Source organism: Schistocerca gregaria, chromosome 8 (assembly GCF_023897955.1).
Source record: "Schistocerca gregaria isolate iqSchGreg1 chromosome 8, iqSchGreg1.2, whole genome shotgun sequence".
In the NCBI taxonomy this organism is placed as follows: Eukaryota; Metazoa; Arthropoda; class Insecta; order Orthoptera; family Acrididae; genus Schistocerca; species Schistocerca gregaria.
The window spans coordinates 475,644,667-475,672,622 of record NC_064927.1 but is presented as its reverse complement, the minus strand read 5'-3'; the positions used below and the strand labels follow the sequence as shown (position 1 = coordinate 475,672,622).

Genomic DNA, 27,956 nt, shown 5'->3' with positions numbered 1-27,956 from the left:
CCAGGCGTATCAAGGCATTACGGCCAGAGGTGGTTGTTCTGGGAACTGATTTCTCAGGATGCACCCAAACTGCATGAAAATGCAATCACATGTCAGTTCTAGTATATTTGTTCAATGAATACCCGTTTATCATCTGCATTTCTTCTTGGCGTAGCAGTTTTAATGGCCAGTAGCGTATATGTGACCCAGCCTTCCCGACAGCAGGTACAGCACGTGCTGCTCGTATGTGACTATTGATTTTCCCGTATCGTGATGTCGCATGAGCCGGGACTTGCAGAAATGTGACGAAACTGGCGGGCCAGAGAGGCACACAGCACTTTCCCCGCGCCCCTGGTGGACTCTGTGGTAGGGCTGGCTGGCCGGCGGTCGGCTGGCAGCCGCCGCCGCTATAAGACGGGCCTATGTGGGTCGCGGCCGCATACGCCTGTCCACAGCGACTGCGGCCGGACCCCCACAGCACAGCGGAGGCAGCGCTCCCACCATGAGGGCCGCCCACAGAGACGCGACGCCGGTGCTCAAGGTAAAGCGTGCACTGTGTTTACCAGCCAGCGTATAGCACTCTCCTCAGTCACCCTACCCATTACACTGAGGTCACAAAACTCACGGGATATTCTCTCGGACTTCCTTTGTTTTGAAGCGTAGTGCAGCCACTCGACATACCATGGACTCAACAAATAGTTGGAAATCTCCTGTAGAAATACTGAGCGATGCGTCCATAAGTGCGAAAAGTGTTGCTGGTGCAGGATTTTTTGCACGAACTGACCTCTCGATTACGTTCGATGTTTTTCATGTCGTGCGGTCTGGGTAGTCAAGACATTAGCTCGAGATCTCCTGAATGTTCTTCATACCGATTGCGAACAGATGTGGCCCGATGATATGGCACATTGTCAAATGGTTCAAATGGCTCTGAGCACTATGGGATTAAATATATATGGTCAGCAGTCCCCCTAGAACTTAGAACTACTTGAACCTAATTAACCTAAGGACATCACTCAACACCCAGTCATCACGAGGCAGAGAAAATCCCTGACCCCGCCGGGAATCGAACCCAGGAACCCGGGCGCGGGAAGCGAGAACGCTACCGCACGACCACGAGCTGCGGGGCAGATTGTTATCCACAAATTATTCCATCATTTATTGGGGACATGAAGTCTGTGAATTGCTTCAATTGGTCTCCAAGTACCCGAACATAAACATTTCCAGTCAACAAACACAGTCCGTACCATTATTTTACTTCTGTAAAATATCTGGGAGTATGCGTGCGGAACGGTTTCAAGTGGAATGATCGTATATAATTAATTGTTGGGAAGACGGGTACCAGGTTGATATTCATTGGGAGAGTCCTTAGAAGATGTAGTCCATCAACAAAGGAGGTGGCTTACAAAACACTCGTTCGATCTATACTTGAGTATTGCTCATCATTGTGGGATCCGTACCAGGTCGGGTTGACGGAGGAGATAGAGAAGATCCAAAGAAGAGTGGCGCGTTTCGTCACAGGGTTATTTGGTAAGCGTTATAGCCTTACGGATATGTTTAGCAAACTCAAGTGGCAGACTCTGCGAGAGAGGCGCTCTGCATCTCGGTGTAGCTTGCTGTCCAGGTTTCGAGAGGGTGCGTTTCTGGATGAGGTATCGAATATATTGCTCCCACCTACTTATACCTCCCGAGGAGATCACGAATGTAAAATTAGAGAGATTCGAGAGTGCACGGAGGCTTTCCGGCAGTCGTTCTTCCCGCGAATCATACGCGACTGGAACAGGAAAGGGAGGTAATGACAGTGGCACGTAAATTGCCCTCCACCACACACCGTTGGGTGGCTTGCGGAGTATAAATGTAGATGTAGATGTAGATTATGGAGCCACCACCAGCTTGCACAGTGCCTTGTTGACAACTATGGTCCATGGCTCATGGGGGGGTTTGCGCTACACTCGAACCCTACGATCAGCTTTTAGAAAACTGAAATCTGGGACACACGCTGCAGGCGATGTGGTGCTGTTAGCAAAGGCACTCATCTGGCGTTTGCAGCCATAGCTCATTAACACCGCTGCCCTCGGTCGTTAAATGAAGGCCGTAGGCGAAAGCTTTGTCCGTGGTGAGAGGTAATACCTACAATTTGGTATTCTCGTCGCACTCCTTGTGGATCTCTCCCTCACGATTTGCAAATTGGAATATCCCATGCATCTTGCTCCAGCTACCATTCCACGTTACGGTCTAAGGCACTGCAGTCATGGACTGTGCGGCTGGTCCCGGCGGAGGTTCGAGTCGCCCATCTGGCATGGGTGTGTGTGTTTGTCCTTAGTTTAATTTAAGTTAAGTTAAGTAGTGTGTAATTTTAAGGACTGATGACCTTCGCAATTAAGTCCCATAACATTTCACACACATTTGAACATTCCAAGTTCAAAGTCTATTAATTTACGTCGTGATGCCAAAATCACGTTGGATAACTTTCCATATGAATTACCTGAGTGCAAATGACAGTTCCTCCAATGCTCTGCCCCTTTCACACATTGTGTACGCCGTGCTACCGCCATCTGTGTATGTGCGTAACGCTGTCCCACGACTTTGCCTTTTCAGAGTATTGCAAGTACTGCCGATATCTCTCCACAGCCGGTGGTAGTGGCCGTGCGGTTCTAGGCGCTACAGTCTGGAGCCGAGCGACCGCTACGGTCGCAGGTTCGAATCCTGCCTCGGGCGTGGATATGTGTGATGTCCTTAGCCTAGTTAGGTTTAATTACTTCTAAGTTCTAGGCGACTGATGACCTCAGAAGTTAAGTCGCATAGTGCTCAGAGCCATTTGAACCATTTTTTTCTCTGTGTGCAGCTGTCCAGCTTGTTGGTCTACAGGTAAAGTGCGTGCCTGGGAAACTTATCACCGCAAGATTGAATCCCGGGGCAGTCTGTCTTTCACCTTTTAATGATGTGAAGATGTGTCAGGAACGATACGTGGTTCGAATTCTACGTTAAATGTAGGTTCTGTTTCACCCATAGGATTATTAGGATAGGTTAACTGCGGCTAACTGAAATGAATCGGTTGCATGAGGCTGAAAATCCCTTTTCAGGGACTCGTAGCCAGTAGTGCAATACAAACTCACTTTTAACGCAAATCTTTTCTAATCAAATTGCGTGCATGTAGAATATCGTGTCAGCGGTGAAACTTGATAGTGTTTACAGAGAGCAAAGTACATGGAATCTGACTGTAATTCATTACCTGTGCCTGCTGTTTCCCAAGGAAGAGTGAGAGGTTACGTACTTTACTTGATCTGCACAGGATGGAGAAAAGCGACCTGATAATAAGGCCAGTGCAGGGAAAGGGTCGTCGAAACGAGCAAAACGTTCCGTAGGATATGACTGGAACGCTCATTCAAAACAAAAACTTTGGTGAACATGGACTCTGAAATACATACCTCAGGAACTACGAGCACTCATTCATCTTCGAGACTGTGAAACAAATCTCTTCTAATGAAAATCTTTCCTTTCCGTATTTTGAGAGATGGAATTAAAGAGCAAAACAAGAAATAAATGTCCTCAGCTCGTGGTTCTGCGGTATCGTTCTCGCTTCCCACGCCCGGGTTCCCGGGTTCGATTCCCGGCGGGGTCAGGGATTTTCTCTGCCTCGTGATAACTAGATGTTGTGTGCTGTCCTTAGGTTAGTTAGGGTTAAGTAGTTCTAAGTTCTATGGGACTGATGACCATAGATGTTAAGTCCCATAGTGCTCAGAGCCAAGAAATAAATGACAAGTAAACATGAGCTCTATAATACAAACGTAAGAGCTCTGAGCACTTCCTCATGTTCTCTTCTCTGAAACACCTCTCTTTCACTGAACAAGTGTTCATAGCTGTTTAGGTGTGCATTTTAGAGCCCATGTTTACTAGAGTTTTTTGCTTCGAATGATCGTCCCTCTCATATCCCTGATTACTGAATATTGTTCCTGAGACATCCTGTATAAGTCGGAAATTCAGTGTGGTGCAGGACGGCCATAAAACGACAGAAAATCAGCGACGATCACGCGGAGGTTTGTCCGGTAAGCTAACATGTTTGTGTGTGCCAGGAAGTGAGGTTGTGTACGACTAACTTGCTACTGCGTTATGCTGTACTAGTTGCTGAAGAAGGCAGGAATTTCTAGCATCTATTGTAGGACATGTGATGCGAGAAAGAAAGTGCGTTTAAAATTTGACTTCTGTTTTCCTTCTCGATATTGTCTTGACTCACACATACTGATCTGCTGTACTTGTTAGAATAAATGTTGATTCAAGCCGCATGTACATTAGCAATATTTAAAATATGTGACACTTCGATTTAATTATTAATAACGTTGTACCCTACGTATCACATGTTACCTATCTCCATGCTGTCATATTTCTGTAGCAGAACGTATAAAACGTTCGACCAGGAGTCTCTTACGAGCCTCCCCTCTTTTAATACATAAACAATTAAACGTTAGAACTTGTCAAATGTCTGTAAATGCAGTTTAAATCAGGTGCACTTTGTTCAAAATATAGTGCATCGAAAATGAGTGAGAAGAAAGCTCTAAGAATAAACATTTTATTGCTCATCTCCTGATTCTTGTGGCTGCTTGGCCAAAACAAAGCTCGATGAAAGAATAGTTTTGCGTCCAGATGGTATGATCCAGGTTTTGATTTTCAGAAAATAAAACCGTGTGGTTAAAACGCATTAATCTGTTGATTTATTATCTTCATTTCACAAATCACTATTTCCATATTCCCACAACTTTTTCAAAATTAGAACTTTTTGTAACAGACAGTTACAATGTTTCGATGAATTAAAAATTATCTCTCTAAATTGGATAAAGTAGGAAATACAGGGCGTCAGTGCGTAATTCTACTGGCAAATTTCGTCACGCAGAATCATTGGAATTAACCTGCAGGTATAAAATTAAAATTCCAACTACACATCAAGGCAGTATATGTCAACAACTACTATATTTAGTCAGAAGTCGTTGTTGAAATATACTGCCGTATATAGATTTATATACAGAGTGAAGAAAAACTCGCGCACTCGGACTTCGCAATGCGATTCCTCACATATTGAGAATACAAAACCGTCTGTCATAAAATTTCGCCCTGTACACATTTCCGGCAGTAAATGGACGTCAAAGATCGGCAATCTGGCAACACTGTAATCACATGTACGGTAACTACCTCTGTCAGTATATAAACGTAATGCTGTGTAGTTGATGCAGTTGGTAGCACTGTGGGTTTCCCTGCGGGAGGTTTACATTTCGATTCTCCATCGAGGAGAATTTGTTTTTATTTGCTAAATATAGTCTGCGTGTTACGGTATCTAGTGTCATAATCCCCATACAGCGATTACAGTGGTTCTTCTACAAATATTTGCGCTTACATACTACGAGCACAGGAATGGAAGTACAATTTTTTCATTGGTCATCTTTTAAAAAAGCCTTTTGCACGTCGTGAATGCGAATTGTTTCGCACCATTATGTCTACTAGATTCCAAACCTGTTTTCTGTGTACCCTCACCCAATAGTGCCATAAATTAGCAGCTATTCTTACCACGTTCAGGTCCACTACACTTCAAAGGGGAATGTACTATGTAAGTGTCAGATACATGTGGCCGAATTTATGGTGTATACTACAGTATTATGTGTCAGAATGAAACTGGCAAATAAAAACAAATATACCTCGCTCCAGTATCGAACCCCCGTCCTCCTGCATGTCAAGTCAAGACGCTATAGACTGCACCAAGTACACAACGCTACTGACGTCTCCTAACAGAGGTAGTTACCGTACATCTGATTACAGTGTTGCCATGCTGCCAATCTTTCACGTTCATTTCCTGTTGGAAATATGGGCAGAACGAAGTTGTGTGAGGGACATTTTTGTGTTGCTAGTATACGACAATGTGAGAAATCGCACTGCGAAATCCAATTGGGTGAATTTTTCTTCGTCCTATATGTATAATTTGTTTGTTTTTTATCAATCTTCTGACTGGTTTGATGCGCCTGGCCAAAATTTCCTACCCTAATAGTTACATTTCGAAATAAATACAGTTACAATAAGAAATCAAATTCGGAAAATAGTAAAAGTCATTATCATTTACGTCATATTTTTATTTGATTACGTACTTCAGATGTAAGAGAACAACTAGCTCTTTAAAATAGTTTATATGAAATTTCTGATCACAATTTTAACATTATAGGACCGTGTCGTGAAGTTATCGCACGTCTCGAACACTCATGAATCGTGGACGCTTAAAAACCGGGAAAGAAGTGAATCGAAGCGTTTGAGAAGTGGTGCTGCAGAATTATGTTGAAAATCAAGTGGACTATAAGCCAATCAATGACGACGATAATGTTTGGTTTGTGGAGCGCTCAAATGTGAGGTCATCAGCGCCCATTCAAAGTCCCAGTTTTTACATAGTCCAATTTTTTTTTTTGCACAGTCAGATCTGGACACTGTCACAAATGATGATGGTGATGAAAGGACGAGGACAATACAGACTCCCAGTCCCCAAGACAATCAATGAGGAGCCTCTCCGCAGAATCGACGAAGATAGAAACGCACAGAAAACCACTGAAAAGAAGAAAGGTTGAGCGGACGTGTGTTAAGCCATCAGGGTACTAGAGGGAACTGTAGAGGGTAAAACTTGTAGGGGTAGAAAGACACTGGAATGCACTCAGGAAATAACTGAGTATGTAAGGTGCAAGGACTGCTCTGAAAGGACGAGGTTGGAGCAGCAGGATGAATTCGTGGCGGTCCGCATTTTAACAGTCAGAAGACAACTCGAAAAAAAAGTCATATACTCCAGTACATGACAAAAGAAGGATCATGACCACTTCCCTTACAATGTCCAGACGGAAAATGCTTGCATGGATCGAATACTGGTCGTACTACAGGAATTTTCACTCTGCTTTTAGTCTAGTCTTCACCTCTGAAGGTGGTGTGGAGTCGTGGCTCGGATCCCACGTTAAACTGTAGCTCACCTTTCCCAGCTTTGATAACTGAGGTAGGCTAGGGACACGCTAGTCGCCGAAAATGCATCCAGTTGAACGACGTGAACTCAGCCGTTGAGCCACACACAGTTGTTATCGTTATATACTACTACCTCAGTAAATTAATCGCGTTAGGATACTTTCAGCATGGATGACTTAAAAGTCAAACTTTACTCGGTATACAATGCAGAAAATCGCTTGTAACGTAACCAGCCGTGGATAGAAATTTACCGTTTGCCTAGTTTTGTTCAGCTGAATCCTTTACCTTCCTCTAATTTAATCAGTTGCGGCACTCTTTACGATGAGGTGTGTTAGCTAGGACAAGGTGACTGGCTGTCGTCCTGTGGTCGTAATTTCACAGCGCTGCAATTCCTACCTAGGTGGAATATTTTCCGGATTCTTTTCTATACTGTGACCTACCATTATCACGTCATGTTTCTCCACTTTGTGTAAATAATATATAACATGAACAGTCGTCTTAAGTTTTTTGCAGATGACGCCACTGTTTTCTGCTAAGTAAAGCCACCAGGAGGTTAAAGCGAATTACAAAATTATTTACGCACGACATATGCATGGCGCGAATTATGGCAGTTGTCGTTGAGCAATATGAATCGTTATATCCTGCACAGGAGCAGTAAGAGACCTCCATTAAATTTCTATAACGCGATAACTGACATATGTTTATATGTTGTCTATTCAAATTTTTATCTACGGCTTACAGGTGGGAGGAGTTTAAATAAGGACGATATTTTAGGGAGGACGAATACTGCATTTCATTGATAGAACGCATAGATTATGCAGCAAATTCACAAAATAAGTTTAACGATTAATGAAAACCACCTTAGCTGTATTATTACACATTCATTGTGTTATGACCGGCTTCGTTCTTTGAACATCTTCAGGTTGTCTGCAGTTAAACAAAACAGGAAATTAGGCTAAAGCTACAGCATTTTAACGAATAAAATGGGCAACTCACACTGATAACAGACTTATACTAAATCGTCGCCGAGTTGTGCTAAAGTCATGACACAAATGATCTGGTTGCGTATGTAATGTTACCGATTAAATCCGAAAACACTGATCATAAACATTCTTCCCACCGCCTGGAGGAAGTATAGCGAACAGACACGGCGTGATGCAATACAGTGAACAACCAGGACAGGACTTCTCAAAAATGTTCATTTGTCTGTGAATTCCTAAGGGAACAAACTGCAGAGGTCACTGGTCCCAAGACTTACACCTTCTTAAACTAATTCATGCGAAGAACAACAAGCACACCCATGCCAGAGGGGGGACTCGAACCTCCGGCGGTTCTAGGCGCTACAGTCTGGAACCGCGCGACCGCTACGGTCGCAGATTCTAATCCTGCCTCGGGCATGGATGTGTCTGATGTCTTTAGGTTAGTTAGGTTTAAGTAGTTCTAAGTCTAGGGTACTGATGACCTCAGAAGTTAAGTCGCATATTGCTCAGAGCCATTTGAACCAATCCGTTACATGGCGCCTGAAACCGCGCGTCCACTCCGCTCGGCGGCTTCTCTATCACCGAGGTAATGAACATAGTATTTGGCCTCTGTCGAGTGCTATAGTCGGCTGTGCTACCACAATCTATACAAAAAAAGACAAAACCCTAAGTACAGAACTTATACTGAAGAGTGCACAATTAATCCAAACAACTGAAAAGTAGAACCGAGCAGAAGTTCACAACACAGTTATCCACAATACAAGGGGAACAGGCGACGGAGCTTACGCCAAACTACATTGTGATTTGACAGCTATGACAGTAAGTGAATAATTAAAATGTACAGTTTCAAAACAATTGTGTAACATATACCAGGAATGCTACTTATGATCTCACAGAATGATCGTATGTCATTAATACCGTTGTATTGTCTTTGAAAATGTAAAAGAGCTAAGGCAACCAAACTGATGGTTACAGTATGCTGTTAGCAAATTACAAGCCACCTGCGTTAAGTTACAGCGGAAGGCAGCATACTACAGTGGTTACACAAATCTTTCATTAATATTATTGTCAGCTGTGGTGCTCAGTATGATCAAGATTAATCTGTTAACAGTACGCTTGTTCAAACCCTTCTAGAGTACTATTGTGCGATATAGGATCTTCACCGGACAGGGTTGACAGAAACACTGAAAAAGTGAAGATCTGATCCCTCATAAGATGAGGTAGAGGGTCGAGATCCACTGTACACAGCTGGCATGTCGAGTATGGCGGCGGGAACCCAGACTTTGGCTTGACTATGGCTGACAACTGTTTTAAAATTGGTTCATTTAGTATCGTTGTGCTACATATATAGGGAGTTTTCACGAAAATTTCTGCAACAGTCAGAGTTGGGGTTGGGTTGTTTTGGGGGAATGAGAGCAGACCGAGCGGTTCTAGGCGCTACAGTCTGGAACCGCGTGACTGCTACGGTCGCAGGTTCGAATCCTTCCTCGGGCATGGATGTGTGTGATGTCATTAGGTTAGTTAGGTTTAAGTAGTTCTACGTTCTAGAGGACTGGTGACCTCAGAATTTAAGTCCCATAGTGCTCAGAGCCATTTTTGAGACCAGACAGCGAGATCATCGGTCTCATCGGATTAGGGAAGGACGGGGAAGGAAGTCTTCCGTGCCCTTTTGAAGGAGCCATCCAGGCATTTTCCTGGAGCGATTTAGGGAAATCACGGAAAACCTAAATCAGGATGGCCGGACGCGGGATTGAACTGTCGTCCGCCCGAATGCTGGTCCAGTGTGTTAGCCATTACACCACCTCGCTCGGTCTACCGCAGCAGTGCCCGACATGGTCTATGTATTGGTTTTCCTGTGTTGAGAGGAATACTTGAGCCAAAGTTAATTGGTAAGCTCCATCCCTTCCCAAATGACCTGCCTCTCACATGCTTGAAGGTCACAGAGTCATAGCCCGGACTGTGGGAAGGCCAGAGGAAAAACGTCTATTCGAGACATTACGCATTTTCGTCGTTACAGGAGGTGATGCTTCCAACACATCGGCCTATGTACGACCTTAATATTGTGAAAGTACGGACTTCAGTGGAGATAAAACTGCTATTTCACAAGTCATTTATTTTGTTATTCGTATGGCTCACATCTAGTGTAAAAATACAGGTATATAACATTAGTATATGTGTATACCTAGAATACAGTAATACTAAACTACCTACAAAACTAAGTAAAAATCAATATCTAAATTCCTAATCCATTTAAGATCTGTATCGGCCAGCTTTCATGAGGTCGCTCTATCCCCCCTGATAGGAACGCAAGGAGCATTCATCTCTAATGTGCTTGACTGTCTGGTTCGGAGGTCCACATTCACAAACCGGAGACTCTTTAGCACCCCATTTATAAAGTGAGTCTGCGCATCGACCTTGTCCAGTGTTCAGTTTGACCCATAGTTTCCTATCGAGTTCTGTGCCAGAAGTATTACTGTTATATTTACGGAGCAGCTCACGCTCTTCACGATTTTCAATAAGAAGGCAATTCTGATCCCACAGGTCTCTCACCTCGATATTACTGGCATCTAACTGTTCTCCTTGCCGTAAAGATGGGTTTCTTGAGCGGAGCCTATTTCATCGTAGAACTGATATGTCTCCCTGTATGGCTAATTCAAGGTTCTCCTGCAGCTTGCGGTATTCCCTAAGCAAGGCATCAATTCTAAGGATCACGCGTGGATAGATGTTGCTCAGCTGAGGAAGCCAATAAATACGTGATGGTCGGATCAAAAATGGTTCAAATGGCTCTGAGCACTATGCGACTTAACAGCTGAGGTCATCAGTCCCCTAGAACTTAGAACTACTTAAACCTAACTAACCTAAGGACATCAGACACATCCACGCCCGAGGCAGGATTCGAACCTGCGACCTTAGCGGTCGCGTGGTTCCAGATTGCAGCGCCTAGAACCGCTCGGCCACCCCGGCCGGCATGGTCGGATCGCCCCAGCTATTAGCCGCATAGTGTGGTTCAACTGGACGTCTATCAAGATGGTGTGAGAGCTGTTTAACCGCACCGGGGTACAGTACTCGGCTGCTGCGAAGACCAGCGCAATGGTTGACGTGCGCAAGGTATCTGCTGAAGCTGCCCATCTCATCCCATACAAGTTTTGAAAAACACGATTACGAGTTTTCATCTTGGCAGCGGTATTTTCAGATTTTTGTTATGGAAGGGTGCGGTCAACGGTGACTCCAAGAGGGTACTTGTTATGACAAAGAATGTTTCCATTAAGTTTCACTGCTCTGTGTTACCTTGCTTGTTATTCAGATGGAACGTACATACTTCAGCTTTACTTGTACTGGGCTTACGTCGTCACTTTCTAAAATAGGAGCTCATAATGGCTAGATCATCTGTGAGAATTGTCTCCACTTGGCCGAGATCTTTGGTTGTACAAGCAAGAACAATATCCCTCCGCCACACACAGTCAGGTGGCTTGCGGAGTATGGATATAGATGTAGATGTAGATGTAGATGTAGATGTAGATCGTACACGTAGCAGAATTTTGTTGACCTATTATTGGGGAGATCGGAGAAATATAGGGTGGGCTAAGACGGAGCCCCGTGTTGGACCATTACATAATTTCCTCTCTTTCTTTCACGTTTTCTCCTAAGTAAACGCGTGATTGCGTATTGGTTATCATGGTATTGTTGAGTGTTGCACTTTTTCGGCGTCGGATTCTTTTAGTAATTTGTATATCATCCCGTCTTTCCATACTGTGTCATATACCGCTGTTATGTCTACGAATGCGACAACTGCCTTCGCGATTTTTTGGAAACCAGCATCTATGAAATTTGTTCGGGCCAGTACCTGGTCGCAGCAACTTGTATGTGACCTGAAACTTGCTTGCTCAGCTGGGATATGTTTCAGAACGAAGCCGCTAATTCTGTTATAAATGGGCCGCTTCAATTATTAAGTGCTTCTCTGACATTGGTCAGAAGATTTGAGGGTTTACCTGGTTTCAAAATTGCCACTATTTTTGTTCACTTTAGCTCGCTGGACAGTGATCCATTATCTAGTATGTTGGAGAAGCTGCGGTCCAGCCATTTCTTCTTCCACCGTTAGCCATGATTATCAGAAATTCCTGGTGTATATTATCCAGACCAGGTGCTTTACTATGTTTAGCTTGTTTCAAGGTCTCACCCAATTCAGTCAGTGTAAAAGGTGAACAGAAAATGGATTTGTCTGGGTATTGAGCTTTTAGAGATGTAAGTTGTCTTTTTATTTTGGAAGAATGTTATATGTCACCGGATGATCTAGATGCTTCAGCTATATGGTTAGCGATTTGGTTACTCAAAATACCAGGGTCCTGACCCGGTTTGTAGGAGGCTCCGCCAAGCTAACGCAGAAGGCTGAACGTCTTTCTACTTGAGTGTCAGAAGTTTACATTTTCTACCGTCTCGCTCCATCGTACATTTGTAGCAGCGTCATGATTTTGGAGGAGGTCGTCTGCGATATCCCTGTCGCCAGTTTCGCTGTACTCTTTATAAAGTTGTTCGAAATGTTAATTCCATCCTGATATTTATTCCCTTCTGTGTCCACGAGGAATAAACTTCTTAGCAGCAGTAAGAATAGCCACGACAAATCGAGAGTAGATTTTAGGATCTGACGGAGTAAAACAGATATATTTATCTATGTGATCCGCAGAACTCCGCCAATCACCCTTGTAGAAGTTCCATCTGGGTCGCGGTACAGATCTCACCATTGTGACAGAGAGCCTCATATCGAGTATTATTGGCCTTTGTCGGGTGTTTCGGAAATTAGGCATGACGTCTCGGGATATAGGCACTGGGTGCCCTCTGCAGTCACCGGGATACAAACAGCAGGGATCCGAGTTGTAATCTCTTCGCCAAGCTGCCGATATGAAAGTCCCCAGATCCTTAGCATTATTAACGGGTTATAGATTTTCATGTTCAGCCCAGTCGTTGAGTTCAGTACCACATCCAATGTCGTGTGCACAGATCCAATGACAATAGTCTATTAAAATCTCAAGTATGAATCGATGGCTGAACAGTAGTCGGCACATTTGGTGGTTCGTATGTATGGTGGTCTTCTCCACTGCAATCGAGACATAATGGATTCGTTTTCTCTGTTCGTTGAAATGAGGCGAGCATGCTTGATATTGCTCCTCACATGGGTGGCAACACCGTACACAGTGGTATGTAGTACCCATAAGATCGTCACCATGGAAGTTACCTCTTTTACACACGTTTTTCATAGAGCTCGTGCTTCCTTGATTAGAACTATGTCAATATCATTATCTAAAAGGAGCTTAGACAGGTACTTACTTTTAGTTCCGCTATTGTCTGACGGGCCAATCCTTTTAATCAGTTGGTCCTGAAAAGGTCTATTCTTAAGGCTTTTTGTTTTTGATTTGTCTGCGTGTTTGTAATCAGGAAATCCAATATGTGGACTAGTTGCCGATTCGTCTTAGTTCATACAGCGTTACCCGGGGTACACGTGCAGTATTCTACTGAGGACTCCTTCACAAGACAAAGAAGATAGAACTAACAGAACTGAAGCATAATCATTGTGACCATTATTGGCAACCGTAGAATTGGGAGAACGAGTTTACGCTGCTAGTTCCGCATAACGGGCTTCCTCAACGCCCGCGGACTGGGCCAGTCAATAGACAGCATCCGCTGGAACCCGTTCTGCCGTCAAAAGAATTCCATAGCGGCAACCAGGACACGGTCCATGCTACTGGAAGACCGCAGCTGTTGCCCCATTTCTTCATCAAAAGGCACAAATCATCCTGGTATATAAGTCTACCCATCTACACCTTTCAGCTTAATTTTATCCTTCACAGCGTACGGCGTTTCATCCGGTTTCAATTAGTTCTTGGTAGCGTAATCTTTCCCACAAGGCCAGACTGTTGCGCTGCAACTACTGGGTAGACTGCTACCCACGTTCATGAAGCACACATTTGTCTGGCTTGAACAGTCAGTCCTTCTTTGTGGTTGCACCTAAAGTACAGCTATCTGTTCGGCCTGTTTGCCATGCAAGCCACTCCACCACCGATAAGTTCCGTAGGGGGGTGAAGGTATGTTTATACATACCACCTCTCAAAGTTTTTCAAAGTTCTGGTTCATCCTGCGTGCGGTTCCTTATTAGCGTAACTGGACTGCTGTTGAAAGAAAATCTATAAGATTATTGTCTGTGCCAAAGATATAGTCGAGCCAAGCAATAGACTTAGAGCTTATTACGCAGCTAGTGAATAATGAGATTTCATGAGCTTGAAGAAAATAAATACCGGCCGCCGTAATTTTCTTATATATTACTGAAGAGCAACACTATGGACGGCTGTCAGTCCACTGCGTCTCTCATGACAGGAAAGGACACGAAATATCAATAGTGAAAAAAAATTATGTATTTTTAGCTCATTCTCCATAAGTCTGACACAATTATAGTGCTCTATGGTTCTTTTTTTGCGTGGTCTATTTCGACGCTGATGATCTCTCAAGCAACGAATATTCCCACGAGACTGAAAAAGAGCACTGTTTACTGCTGTTTACGAGAGATCGGTCGAGCAGTACTGCAGGCCAGCATTCCTGGCTTCCATATATATATCCTTTTTTTCCCCCCTAAGGTAAGTCTTTCCACTCCCGGGATTGGAATGACTCCTTACCCTCTCCCTTAAAACCCACAACCGTTGGTTGCGAAAGCTAGAAATTTTGTGTGTGTGTTTGTGTGTTATTTTATTGTGCCTGTCTACCGGCACTTTCCCGCTTCGTAAGTCTTGGAATCTTTGTTTTTAATATCTCTCAAAGAATTGGCACGGATTCAGGAAAACCGTAAATGTGAAACATCTACATCTACATCCATACTACGCAAGCCACCTGACAATTTGTGGCGGACGGTACCTTGAGTACCTATATCGGTTCTCCCTTCTATTCCAGTCTCGTATTGTTCGTGGAAAGAAGCATTGTCGGTATGCTTCTGTGTGGGCTCTAATCTCTCTGATGTTATCCTCATCGTCTCTTCGCGAGATATACGTAGGAGGGCGCAATATACTGCGTGACTCCTCGGTGAAGGTATGTTCTCTAAGCTTCAACAAAACACCGTACCGAGCTACTGAGCGTCGCTCCTGCAGAGTCTTCCACTGGAGTTTATCTATCATCTCCGTAACGCTTTCGCGATTGCTAAATGATCCTGTAACGAAGCGCGCTGCTCTGCGTTGGACCTTTTCTATCTCTTCTATCAACCCTATCTGGTACGGATCCCACACTGCTGAGCGGTATTCAAGCAGTGGGCAAACAAGCGTACTGTAACCTACTTCCTTTGTTTTCGGATTATATTTCCTTAGGATGCTTCCAATGAATCTCAGTCTGGCTTCTGCTTTACTGTATATGATCATTCCATTTTAAATCACTCCTATTGCGTACACCCAGAAAATTTATGGAATTAACTGCTTCCAGTTCCTGACCTGCTATATTGTAGCTAAATGATAAGGGATCTTTCTTTTTATGTATTCGTAGCACATTGCACTTGTCTACATTGAGATTCAATTGCCATTCCCTGCACCATGCGTCAATTAGCTGCAGATCCTCCTGCATTTCAGTACAATTTTCCGTTGTTACAACCTCTCGATATACCACAGCATCATCCGCAAAAAGCCTCAGTGAACTTCTGATGTCATCCACAAGGTGATTTATGTATATTGTGAATAGCAACGGTCCTTCGACATTCCCCTGCGGCAGACCTGAAATCACTCTTACTTCGGAAGACTTCTCTCCATTGAGAAGACATGCTGCGATCTGTTATCTAGGAACTCTTCAATCCAATCACACAATTGGTCTGATAGTCCATATGCTCTTACTTTGTTCATTAAACTACTGTGGGGGAACTGTATCGAACGCCTTGCGGAAGTCAAGAAACACGGCATCTACCTTGGAACTCATGTCTATGGCCCTCTGAGTGTTCCAAAATTCTACAACTGATAGACGTTAGAGATATAGGTCTATAGTTCTGCACATCTGTTCGACGTCCCTTCTCGAAAACGGGGATGTCCTGTGCCCTTTTCCATTACTTTGGAACGCTACGCTCTTCTAGAGACCTACGGTACACTGCTGCAAGAAGGGGGCAGTCTATTCGCGTACGCCGGCCGCGGTGGCCGTGCGGTTCTAGGCGCTGCAGTCTGGAACCGCGGGAGTGTTACGGTCGCAGGTTCGAAATCTGCCTCGGGCATGGATGTGTGTGATGTCCTTAGGTTAGTTAGGTTTAAGTAGTACTAAGTTCTAGCGGACTGATGACCTAAGATATTAAGTCCCGTAGTGCTCAGAGCCATTTGAACCATTTGTACCTTCGCGTACTCTGTGTAAAACCGAACTGGTATCCCGTCAGGTCCAGCGGCCTTTCCTCTTTGGAACGATTTTAATTGTTTCTCTATCCCTTTGTCGTCTATTTCGATATCTAGCATTTTGTCATCTGTGCGACAATCTAGAGAAGGAACTGCAGTGCAGTCTTCCTCTGTGAAACTGCTTTGGAAAAAGACATTTAGTATTTCGGCCTTTAGTATGTCATCCTCTGTTTCAGTACCATTTTGGTCACAGAGTGCCTGGATATTTTGTTTTGATCCACCTACCTCTTTGACATAAGACCAAAATTTCTTAGGATTTTCTGCCAAGTCAGTACATAGAACTTTGCTTTCGAATTCATTGAACGCCTCTCGCATAGCCCTGCTCACACTACATTTCGCTTCGCCTGATTTTTGTTTGTCTGCAAGGCTTTCGCTATGTTTATGTTTGCGGTGAAGTTCCCTTTGCTTCCGCAGCAGTTTTCTAACTCACCCGCCATGCAAACATAAGACGTAGTTGAAGAGGCACATTTTATTTTGCTTAGATTTTCTTACGGTGTTCGACCTCGCACTGCATCGACATATCTACGTAGATAAGTAACTGGCTCGAGGACTGTTGAGTGCTCTAAACCAAGCCTGCAAGAAATCGTGATGGAGGAAAAAGTGTTATTCCCAATCCTATCGTCTTGTAACTGAAACCACAACCCGGGCCAGAGTCTACCAAGAGGAACACCTGTTGCTGTGTCCGGGACTTCGCTGAGACGCCCAGTCAGACTACAAAGTGTGTTTGCGGTGTTTCAGGTGCTGGCAGTGCTGGCGTGCTGCATGTCAGCGGCCAGCGGCCACCAGCAGCAGCCGTTCTACGTGTACACGCCGCCGGCGCCGAAACAGCACCACGTGCAGGGGGTCCAGCCTTTGGCGCTGCAGGTCCAGGGGTGAGTGTCGCTCTGTCTATCCTACCTCACCTGGCTGTCTCGTACGAGAAAACACCGAGCAATGGATCCAACCGACCAGTTAAGAAACGTCAGTGGGGAATCCTCTAACATTCTGCGTGGTGTCTGTTTGTTCTAACAAGGGAAGCTCCCCATCGCACCCCTCTCAGATTTAGTTATAAGTTGGCACAGTGTATAGGCCTTGAAAAACTAATCACGGATCAATCGAGAGAACAGGAATAAGTTGTGTGGAACTATGAAAAAAATAAGAAAAATATACAAACTGAGTTGTCCATGTGCAAGACAGGTAACATGTAGGAGAGGGTGAGCGCAGGAACGCCGTGGTCTCGTGGTTAGCGTGAACAGCTGCGGAACGAGAGGTCCTTGATTCAAGTCTACCCTCGAGTGAAATGTTTACTATTTTATTTTCAGACAATTACCAAAGTTTAGGCACTCACACATAAACAACTTCGCTCTCCAAAATTATAGGACATGTTCAGATTTGTTTAGACATATGCAGGATTTGACGGTCTACACACGGAAGAATTTGAAAACGTTAAAAGGCCGGCTGCGGTGGTCTCGCGGTTCTAGGCGCCCAGTCCGGAACCGTGCGACTGCTACGGTCGCAGGTTCGAATCCTGCCTCGGGCATGGATGTGTGTGATGTCCTTAGGTTAGTTAGGTTTAAGTAGTTCTAAGTTCTAGGGGACTGATGACCACAGCTGTTAAGTCCGATAGTGGTCAGAGCCATTTGAACCATTTTTTGAAAACGTTAAAAACATATGTTTTGACAGAGAACGGGGAAAACTGTGCGACTGTAACACTGTTGCATTGATTTTTTGCAGTTTATGTGACAAACTCTTATGTTTTCAGCACTTTTTTGGGAGTGATTATCACATCCACAAGAAAACCTAAATCGGGCAAGGTAGAAGAATCTTTTTACCCATTCGCCAAGTGTGCAAGTTAGGTGGGTCGACAACATATTCCTGTCATGTGACGCACGTGCCGTCACCAGTGTCGTATACAATATATCAGACGTGTTTTGCTGTGGAGGAATCGGTTGACCTATGACCTTGCGATCAAATGTTTTCGGTTCGCTTTGGAGAGGCACGTCCTTTCGTCTACTAATCGCACGGTTTTGCGGTGCGGTAGCAAAACACAGACACTAAACTTATTACAGTGAACAGAGACGTCGATGAACGAACGGACACATCATAACTTTGCGAAAATCAAAAAAGCAAACTTTTCTCTCGAGGGAAGGCTTGAACCAAGGACCTCGCGTTCTGCAGCTGCTCACGCTAACCACGGAACCACGGCGCTCCTGAAATCACATTCTTCTGGATGTTGCCTATGTTGCGCATGGACTACTCAGTTTGTATATTTTGCTTATTTTTTTCATAGTTCCACACAACTTCTTCCTGTTTTCTCAAGTGATCTGTGTTCAGTTTTTCATGGCCTATCCACTGTGCCAACTCATTACTAACACTGAGGAGGGTGCGGTGGGGAGGTTCCCTTGTAAGTCGTGTCTCCCTACCACTTTCGCGCAACGACACTCTGAGCGTGTTTTTTTAGGGAATTGACTAGTTAGAACCTGGGACCTGTTGCTGGTAAGGAGACGCCAGACCACACATGACATGTAGAGTTCAGAAGAGTTCAGTGAGACTAGTGATGATATAACCAAATACTTAATGATTTCAGCGTCCGCTCCATTGCACTCCTTGTAAGAGAATCATAATACTAATTAAATTTAGTGGAAGGGGTACGAGGCTTTCCTATTTTTAGTTAGCTGGTAAAATAACGTCGAAAAAGTAGTTTAGTTTACCACTGGAATTTTTATTCTACTCACAAAAAATTGTTTATAAATTGCACTATTGATAAAAGGAAATATTTTAATACAGGATGTTGAAAACCAACTGCGTTCAACAAAGATGCGAACGAATATTCCCTGAATGGGTTTACAAGTTCTACAATGGATCGAACGATGACCTATGCCATATCACATCTATAATCTAGGTTTAAGTTAAGTTTCATAAAAGAGGAAACTATCAAAATGGTCTACATTAACCCTCAATTATCTTTAATTGCTTATTTAACTTGACGTAAATTACAGTGGCTGATGTGGCTTCTCAATAATTATATAACAGAAAAATCATAGCATTTCGGATTTTAACTTCTCGTAGCAAATGTGAATACCATGAGATTTAATTGACGATCGACACTAGTATTACGCGAAAAGGGGGTTAACAGATAAGAGTTCTGCAGGTCTGAGTGAAGCCTTATGACTCTTATGCATCATCGTGTGCGTTCATTATCTTGTCGTTGGTTAGGCAGCGTCAGGGGGCGGTGGGCGGCGCAGCTCCACACACCTCGCCGTCTCGGAAGCAACTCTCTCTAACCTCCTTACTACAATTCACCGAAGTTGGTTTAAGGAAAGCTATCTGTCTGTGTTTTCAAGTGACCAATCAGGGTCTCAATGTTAATCTTAAGCTCCGCCTACAAAAATTCTGTCTATCCAATGAGAAACGTTATACTTTTCGTCGTGGGGCAATGTTTTTAATGTTTGCAACGTAACAGAGACGCGTATAGTCTCACGCTAAAACTTGTAGCTGCTGTGGCCCCTTTAGTGTTATCATAAGATCTACACTGTTCTTCTGGAGGGCTCTATCTTTTAACATGGGCTGAGAGGTGATCTTGGCGGTCGGCGGGAGATGTGGGTGTGCCTTATCATAACGCCTTCTAGCTTTCACGATTCTGCTCTCGGCTTCTCTTCTCGTTTCTCCCCTCGGAACTGCGTCTGTTTCACGGTGGGAAGGTATGACATGCATTTAGGCGTTCTTGGTTTAGTCTTTGGTATTCCATTTGCTCATTCGTTGATCGTATTACTTTGGTTAATTTAATGTCGGGATTTATTCGGAGCTATGTGACATACTGCTGGATTTGCTATCATGTCAGGGATTTCATGGAAGGTGTTGAATTTGCCTGACACCTAACAATCCTGTAAGATTCCACCCAACTGATCTTCACGACAGTGAGTGGTTTGTGTAACTAAAGCGTGCTGCATGTCCTCCGTTGGCGCTCCACATATACAGATAAGCACACAAGACCAAAGCTACTGATCTCGCTAATACCGTGTAACACCACCTCTAGTCTTGTGATACTAAACGCAACTTAGTTAGCTATGGTTATTAGCCCCTCTCTACCAATAGAGCTATTACCGTGTGTAAGTTAATTCTTAAAGAATAACCTTAGTTTGGAGCTACACCCTCGTCAGCCTACTAAAGTTATTTGCCACTGATAAACAATTTGAGCTACGATGCCTATTCTATAAGATTCAGTTACAATTAAGTACAGCATTATACCGCGCTAACACAGAGTCTCCATTAATGCGAACACCCACTACTTTCGACGTTAACGTGCGCTAAACACTCACACACGGTAGACGGTAGACTAGCCGTAGACAGTACGTAAAAACTGTCAGAGGGATGCGGAAAAGCCGGCCGATGTGGCCGTGCGGTTCTAGGTGCTTCGGTGTCGAACCGCCTGACCGCTAAGTGCTCATAGCCATTTGAACCAAGCCATTTGATGTGGAAAACACTACAGTCGTTTTCGTAATGGGAAACGGGGTGATATGTTTGAAATCCAAAAGGGGACGATCATTGGCTTTCGGACCAACTGAGCACAAATGACAGCCCCGCAATATACTGAACGATTGTATCTTATGTGCGTGATACTACCGCCATCTGTACATAGGCATAACACTATAAGATGACCTCTGTCACCTTAGTATACGAAAAATGGCAGTTTCACGTCACTCAGACTTAGCTTTCATAAATTCACCCGGGCAACAGACGGTGGCACACCTGACCGTAAAGTTTTTTATCCAACAATTATGAGACTCCGTGCTTCCGTACGGTTTGCTTCCAGACGGTTTGCATGGGACACAAAAAAAAGCACATGTCCGAAAGCAAACAAACTCATGTAAACGTGGAAATGCCACCATCAAGCAAAACTCCATTTCCCAAGAGGCGATTTTACACGTTGCCAAGGTCGTTTCGATAGCAAGAAATGTATTCGCAAGTGCGAATATGATCAGACGCGAGCTGCACAATATATTGGCGACAGTGAAAATTTGTGCCGGACAGGGAGACGAAACTGATTTTACCGCTTTACACGAGCGGTCGCCTGAACCTGTGCATGCATGCGTGCCTCAAACACACTCCAGAGTACATCGTCAAACACTGGTGCTGCAATATTTCATGCCAAGGCAAGGCCCTGACAGTAATCGTATGTCTCTCTCTGTGCAGGAATCACAGCAATTGTGCGAACACCGAATATAGACACAAGGTGACATATGGATATCTGGGTCTGTCCTGGAAACTTGATCGGATGTCCATTGTGGTTAAGGGGCAGTCCGCATACAGCGGGAAACCTGGGTTCGACTCCCCGCCCAAAACAAGTTTTCATTGTCACCAATGTCCGCCCCCGGAAGCTGAGTGGTCAGCGGGACAGAATGCCAATCCTAGGGGCCCGGCTTCGGTTCCCGGCTGGCTCGAAGATTTTCTCCGCTCAAGGACTGGGTGTTGTGTTGTCCTAATCATCATCACTTCATCCCCATCGACGCGCAATTCGCCGAACTGGAGTCACATCGAAAGACTTGCACGTGGCGAACGGTCTACCCGACGGGAGGCCCTAGTCACACGACATTTTATTTATTGTCACCAATACTTTGTGCAGTTGGCATTTGTTCACATTCGGAACTGCAAATGCATTTCTTCTATGTCATACAGCTGTCGATCGCAGCAATGTCTGCATGCACGTCTGAAGGACACTGCAGAGCGCAGAAACACAGGCACTCCAATATAACTGTTTATATTCCACCGTAGAATTTTCGCTGAGAAGGTCTTACACATCTAGCGTACAGCCCTGAAATCTCCCCGCACTGTTTCCACTTTTTTGAGCCCGGAAAAGACATTCGTCGCCGTCGATTTGCTTTGGATGAAGACGTGCATGCTTGGGCACATTCCTCGTTGTGTAGGTAACAGCAAACATTCTTCCATCAAGGGATTGTCTGTCCTGTTTCACAATGGGATAAATGTATGGCAGGAATTTTTGAAATAATAGACAGTTTACTTAATTTTTTTCCATCCGTCCCATTTTAGTTTGCCTGCCACTTATACAATCAATTTCTGTTCCAGTTGTAGGTGGTGATTATACAGCGCGATTTAGCTGCCGCTACCTATGGGTTTTATGAAACCCACAACACCTTCAAAAACCATACATGCCCACTGTGTGCAAACTGTTAGTCGTATGGAAAAAACCAACAGGATATTCGTAGATGAAATTCAATGTAGTTAATTTGTGTGCACATCAACAAAAGCATAACGAGAATAACGGAATGTAGTGTAATTAAATCAGGTGATGCTGAAGGTATTACATCAGGAAATGAGACACTTAAAGTAGTAAATGAGTTTTGCTACTTGGGGAGCATAATAACTGATGGTCGAAGTAGAGAGAATATAAAACATAGACTGGCTACGGCAAGGAAAGCGTTTCTGAAGGAGAGTAATTTATTAAAATCCAGTATAGATTTAAGTTTCAAGAAGTCTTTTCTAAAAGCATTTGTGTGGAGTGTAGCCATATATGGAAATGAAACACGGACGATAAACAGTTTAGGCAAGAAGAGAATAGAAGCTTTCGAAATGTGGTGCTACGGAAGAATGCTGAAGAGTGGATGGGTAGATCACGTAACTAGTGAAGAGATACTGTATAGAATTGGGTAGAAGAGCAATTTGTGGCACATCTTGACTATAAGAAGGGGCCGGTTAGTAGGACACGTTCTGAGGCATCAAGGGCTCACCTATTTAGTACTGGAGGACAGCGTGGAGGGTAAAAATCGTAGAGGGCGATGACGAGAAGAATACGCTAAGCAGAATCAGAAGGCTGTAGGTTGCAGTAGTTATTCGGACATGAAGAGGCTTGCATAGGATCTCTGGACCGAAGACCACAACAACTATTTTTGTACTGGGGTAAGTTTTCGCTGGAGGCTACGGTTCTCAAGTTATTCAAGAAGCGTTTGTAGGTCACTTTCGTCCGTTTTTCTTTGTTGTTGTTGTTGTGGTCTTCAGTCCTGAGACTGGTTTGATGCAGTTCTCCATGCTAGTCTATCCTGTGCAAGCTTCTTCATCTCCCAGTACCTACTGCAACCTACATCTTTCTGTATCTGTTTAGTGTATTCATCTCCTGGTCTCCCTCTACGATTTTTACCCTGCACGCTTCCCTCCAATACCAAATTGGTGATCCCTTGATGCCTGAGAACATGTCCTACCAACCGATCCCTTCTTCTAGTCAAGTTTTGCTCTTTTCTCTTCTCCCCAATCCTATTCAATACCTCCTCATTAGTTATATGATCTACCCATCTAGTCTTCAGCATTCTTCTGTAGCACCGGATTTCTAAAGCCTCTATTCTCTTGTTGTCCAAACTAGTTATCGTCCATGTTTCACTTCCATACATGGCTACACTCTATACAAATACTTTCAGAAACGACTTCCTGACACTTAAATCTATACTCGATGTTAAAAAATTTTCTTTAATAACCCGAAAACTACAGATTCTACTGAAAACTTATTAAAGTACAACATTTAACTAAATTAAATTTCCTACAAAAAACCTGTCAATGTTATTTTAGGACAGTTTGGCATAGGGATCAAGAAAATACGTAAATTTGCAGGTTGTACCGTATATGTACAAAACGTTCGTTAAGAAAAAATATGCTGTGATCTTTGATCTCAGCATCTGAAGGGAAAAGTAATATAATTCCTGGAATGATGCGACGCTTGTTTCCTGCAGGGTGCAGCTGTACCCCGTGCAGGTGGCAGCGGCCGCAGCTCCTGCCGCGGTGGGCGTCGGCGCAGTCCAGTACCCAGCTGGAGCCGCCGTTCCTGCCGCAGTCGGCACTGTCCAGTACCCAGCTGTCCCTGCCACAGTCGGCGCGGCCCAGTACCCATCTGTTCCTGCAGCGGTCGGCGCGGCGCAGTATCCAGCGGCCGCGCCCCTTTACCCAGCGGGTGCTCCTGCCACGGTCGCCACTGCCCAGTACCCTGCCGCAGCGGCCGTCCCGGCCTACTCCACCCCCGTGGTCGCGCCCGCTGCGGCCCCCGCAGCAGCCGTGCAGCCGGTGGTGGTCCCGTACGCTGCGAGCGCCACCTCGACCGCCACGGTGCACGGCGGCACGCCCTTCAAGCTGCTCTTCTCACGCTTCCCGCCCCTGCTGGAGGGCTTCGTGCAGCGCATGCAGAACTACTTCTCCACCTACAACCACCCCACCACTGTGCTGTTCCCGGCGCCTGCGCCTGCGCCTGCGCCTGCTCCCGCCCCCGCACCACTGCCGTTCCCCATTCCGCTTCCCGCCCCCGCCCCCGCTCCCGCCCCTGCTCCCGCCCCCGCGCTGCCTCCGGCGTTGCCAGCAGTCCCCGTGGTCCCCGTAGCGCCTGCAGCGCCAGTTTTCCCACCGCAGCCGGATTTCCCCGCCGCCTCCGACGAGGAGGCGTCAGCTGCTGCCACGACGACCACCACCGAGGCGCCTACGACGACCACCACGACACCAGCGCCCACTACCACCACCACGACCACGACCACCACTACGACTACACCGCCACCCCCTCCCCCACCTCCCCCACCGCCGCCACCACAACAGCCGGAGAACGGCGGGTTCGACTTCGAGTCTGCAGGGGGCGGCGGCGTCGGTGATGTGGCCAGTGGAGGGTACTCTTACGAGCCTCCGGCGCGCAACCCCTTCAACTACCCAATCAGGCCCAGGACTTTCAGGCCAAACCAGCCGCAGGGGGGACGCGGGCGATACTTCTACAACAGGCGGTGACCACGGCTCAAGAATGAATTACTACATGAACTATGCTGCAAGCCCACGCTGTGATCTGATAACCGTTATATCGATACCTGCTATTTACTGATACTAAAACTAGTTACTGTTCAGGAATTCTCCTCCACAGGCTAACCCTCCAGAAAAAGGGTCAATATTCCGGACGTTTTTCGTGGACAGAGGGTATCAGTAGCATCTAAGCCAGATAGACGGAGTGATATTTGTCTTTAGGCTGCTTAACTGCATTACCACTACCACCCTTCTGAGAACACCCAAAATTTTGCTGTGAGGGAAATGAAAATAACAAAAATATTCGAAGCTAAATGGAGAGGAAGAAACGATGGTCTGAAGTACAAATTGGATGAGGTATTGAAATACGGACATGATTAAAGGCAGGTTAGAAAGTTTCCTTCTGCGTAACAGCTTAGATGTTAGCTTCCTTCCCTTACAAAAAGAAGTGATATGTTTTCTGCGTCATTACCTAATATAGAGGGCAACTCTCCTGCAAAACTGTTTCATGCACTCTGTCTCATCATTAAAAAAAACTATCTAGGGAGAGATGTGAAAGTAGTCTTCTGCTTCCGCGATCATTTTCAACAAAACGTTCCAGGAAATATGACAAAATCGTCTTGTCGTTTACTGTAAATAAGTCACCCTGATGAAGGCCACTTCCAACAGCGACCGAAACGTTACTTTTAGAAACAACATGACGCAGCGGTCGCAGACCCGCAAACCTTTTATTGAAGATCTTGATTATTGTTGTCAACAACCCTTGAGTATTCTCCTTGACAAAGACATCGCTGAACCCAGGGGCTCGCTTCCCTGCGGCCCAGTTTGGCTGGTGAATATGCTACTTCATGAATCAATGTATCCTATGACGTTTCACAATGGTGTCATGCCTCTGTGAAAACACAGAACCATGATGAACAACTGCCTTTCATTTCCATGGTTTTAGCCCAATCTAGAAAAATATGTATCTGGGATGACCTTCCGTTTTGTCACTACCAGAAGAGCGAAGTACCCAGATGGGTTTCATTCCTTATTCCTTTACGTTCTTTTCCAACACAGAAGGAGAAAGACTAACTCTAAAAGATGATGCTGTGAGCTGCGTTTATAAATTTGTTCCCTGTGTACATTACTGACTTCTGTCTGCTGTCATCCTAAGTAGTACTATGGTACTTGCCAAACTGCTGTAATTGGCGCCAGGTGCACCAACACTCGATCGAACAGTACATAAGGAAAGAACTACTGTCACCATCATTATTGGCAAGTTAAAGGAGAACGTAAATAACAATCCAAATCTGTGATCTAAGCTAAAAAGCTTTCCTGGAGCAATATATTGCAGAAACTTTTCTAAGCATCTATTAAGTTTTGGTTTTCGCTCTCACAGATAGTATTTACACAACGAATGTTACTGAAATCTATTGCTCGTAGAACCTGAAGAACGTGCCTGGGGCAAACATGAAACGTGTAATTCGGCTAAATACCAAACAAATTCTCTCTTGTGAAAACTGTGATATTCATTAACCGTTTCCTCGAAATAGCTGGGAAGAAATAGTTCGCTATGCATTTATCAGATACCTTCACTTTGGTGAGCGCAGTGAATAAAAAGAAACCAAAATGCCGCCTTACTATTTTCCCCCACATTTAGATAATCGAATGCAACTGTTTGCTACACACACACACACACACACACACACACACACACACACACACACACTGTTATTGAACTTTTACACAGCCCTACATTAATCAATAAGTGAAACTGCAATTGCTATAAACGAACTCAGATTCATTCCCTGTTGAAGTACTGTAGCAACAGCTTTCATTTTCATTTTACGAATTGCAGAATGTACCTCATATATTATAATGGATGCTGTGCCTCATGAAATTACTTTGAGTTTCAGGAAGTCATTCTGCTAACTAATCAGTAATAAAAGAGGAATGTTTAATCAGCCATTTAGTGATATACACGAACGGTAGATCGTCCCAGCATTGATAAAATAATCGTTGTGGCCTACAGGCTACTTGTAATAAGACCTGTGTAGCAGAATGAATACGTGACGGCTAATTCATTTTGTATATCAGTTGACAATTGAGACGAGACAGCTAAATTCCATCACCTTCATTATCGCTGTCACCCTTCTGAGAACATCCAAAATTTTGCTGTGAGAGAAATGAAAATAACAAAAATATTCGAAGCAAAATGGAATGGCAAAAATGATGGTCCGAAGTACAAATTGGATGAGATATTTGAAATATTGTCGATGATGTACATTCGTTTTGAAAGCCGCAGACAAACATTTTCTTTATGTTTCTTTTTCTTTAAATAATGTTTACTAACTGACTTCTATATAACGTTCTACTACTATACGACGTTTCATTTGGTGTTTCTCGTTACTGTCACTTTTCAGAACATTCGGGTAATATCAGGGTGACTTTTAAGGCAATAAATTCCTGTATATACCTAGAGGTGGGTTTCTTTGTTGACGTGGAAGGAAGAGAATCAAGCAACACAAAGCCAGAGAGTTTGCTTGCCTGCACAGCAATATAAATATACTATTTTTAAAGGCAAAACTCAGTTTTAGCTAATCAGTGTGCGTTTGATCGACGCTTTAGCGCTTGTGATCGAATTAATCCAGTTATTCCTAATCTGATAGCAACTGCAACAAGACATGTTATTTCTCTAAAATTCACACTGCAAATATGCTGTGAATATGGTATTAATAGCTGACGCTTTATCTAATCATAAGTATCACAAAACGAATGATTATTCATGTACTGGGTTCCTCATTTGTTACGTAAACTATTAATCGTAAGTGTGATGTTTCGTAAGATCTGTATGTATATGTGAAATGTAAATAAAAACGTATTTAATTACCTAATA

General features: G+C 44.3%; 1 protein-coding gene across 1 annotated transcript; it reads left to right on the top strand.

Annotated features, from left to right (window-relative positions):
* The first annotated feature begins 437 nt into the window (after positions 1-437).
* Positions 438-27,956, top strand: LOC126284848 (skin secretory protein xP2-like). The gene is made up of 3 exons (XM_049984075.1): positions 438-520; positions 17,063-17,196; positions 24,040-27,956. The coding sequence occupies exons 1-3, from the start codon at positions 482-484 to the stop codon at positions 25,067-25,069; spliced, it is 1,203 nt and encodes a 400-aa protein (XP_049840032.1). The 5' UTR covers positions 438-481; the 3' UTR covers positions 25,070-27,956.

Excerpts from the sequence above, each read along its gene's own strand:
- LOC126284848 (XM_049984075.1), top strand. The coding sequence starts at position 482 with ATGAGGGCCGCCCACAGAGACGCGACGCCGGTGCTCAAG. Across the intron at positions 521-17,062 it reads ACGCGACGCCGGTGCTCAAG|GTGCTGGCAGTGCTGGCGTG; the intron begins GTAAAGCGTGCA and ends GCGGTGTTTCAG. Across the intron at positions 17,197-24,039 it reads TTGGCGCTGCAGGTCCAGGG|GGTGCAGCTGTACCCCGTGC; the intron begins GTGAGTGTCGCT and ends TGTTTCCTGCAG.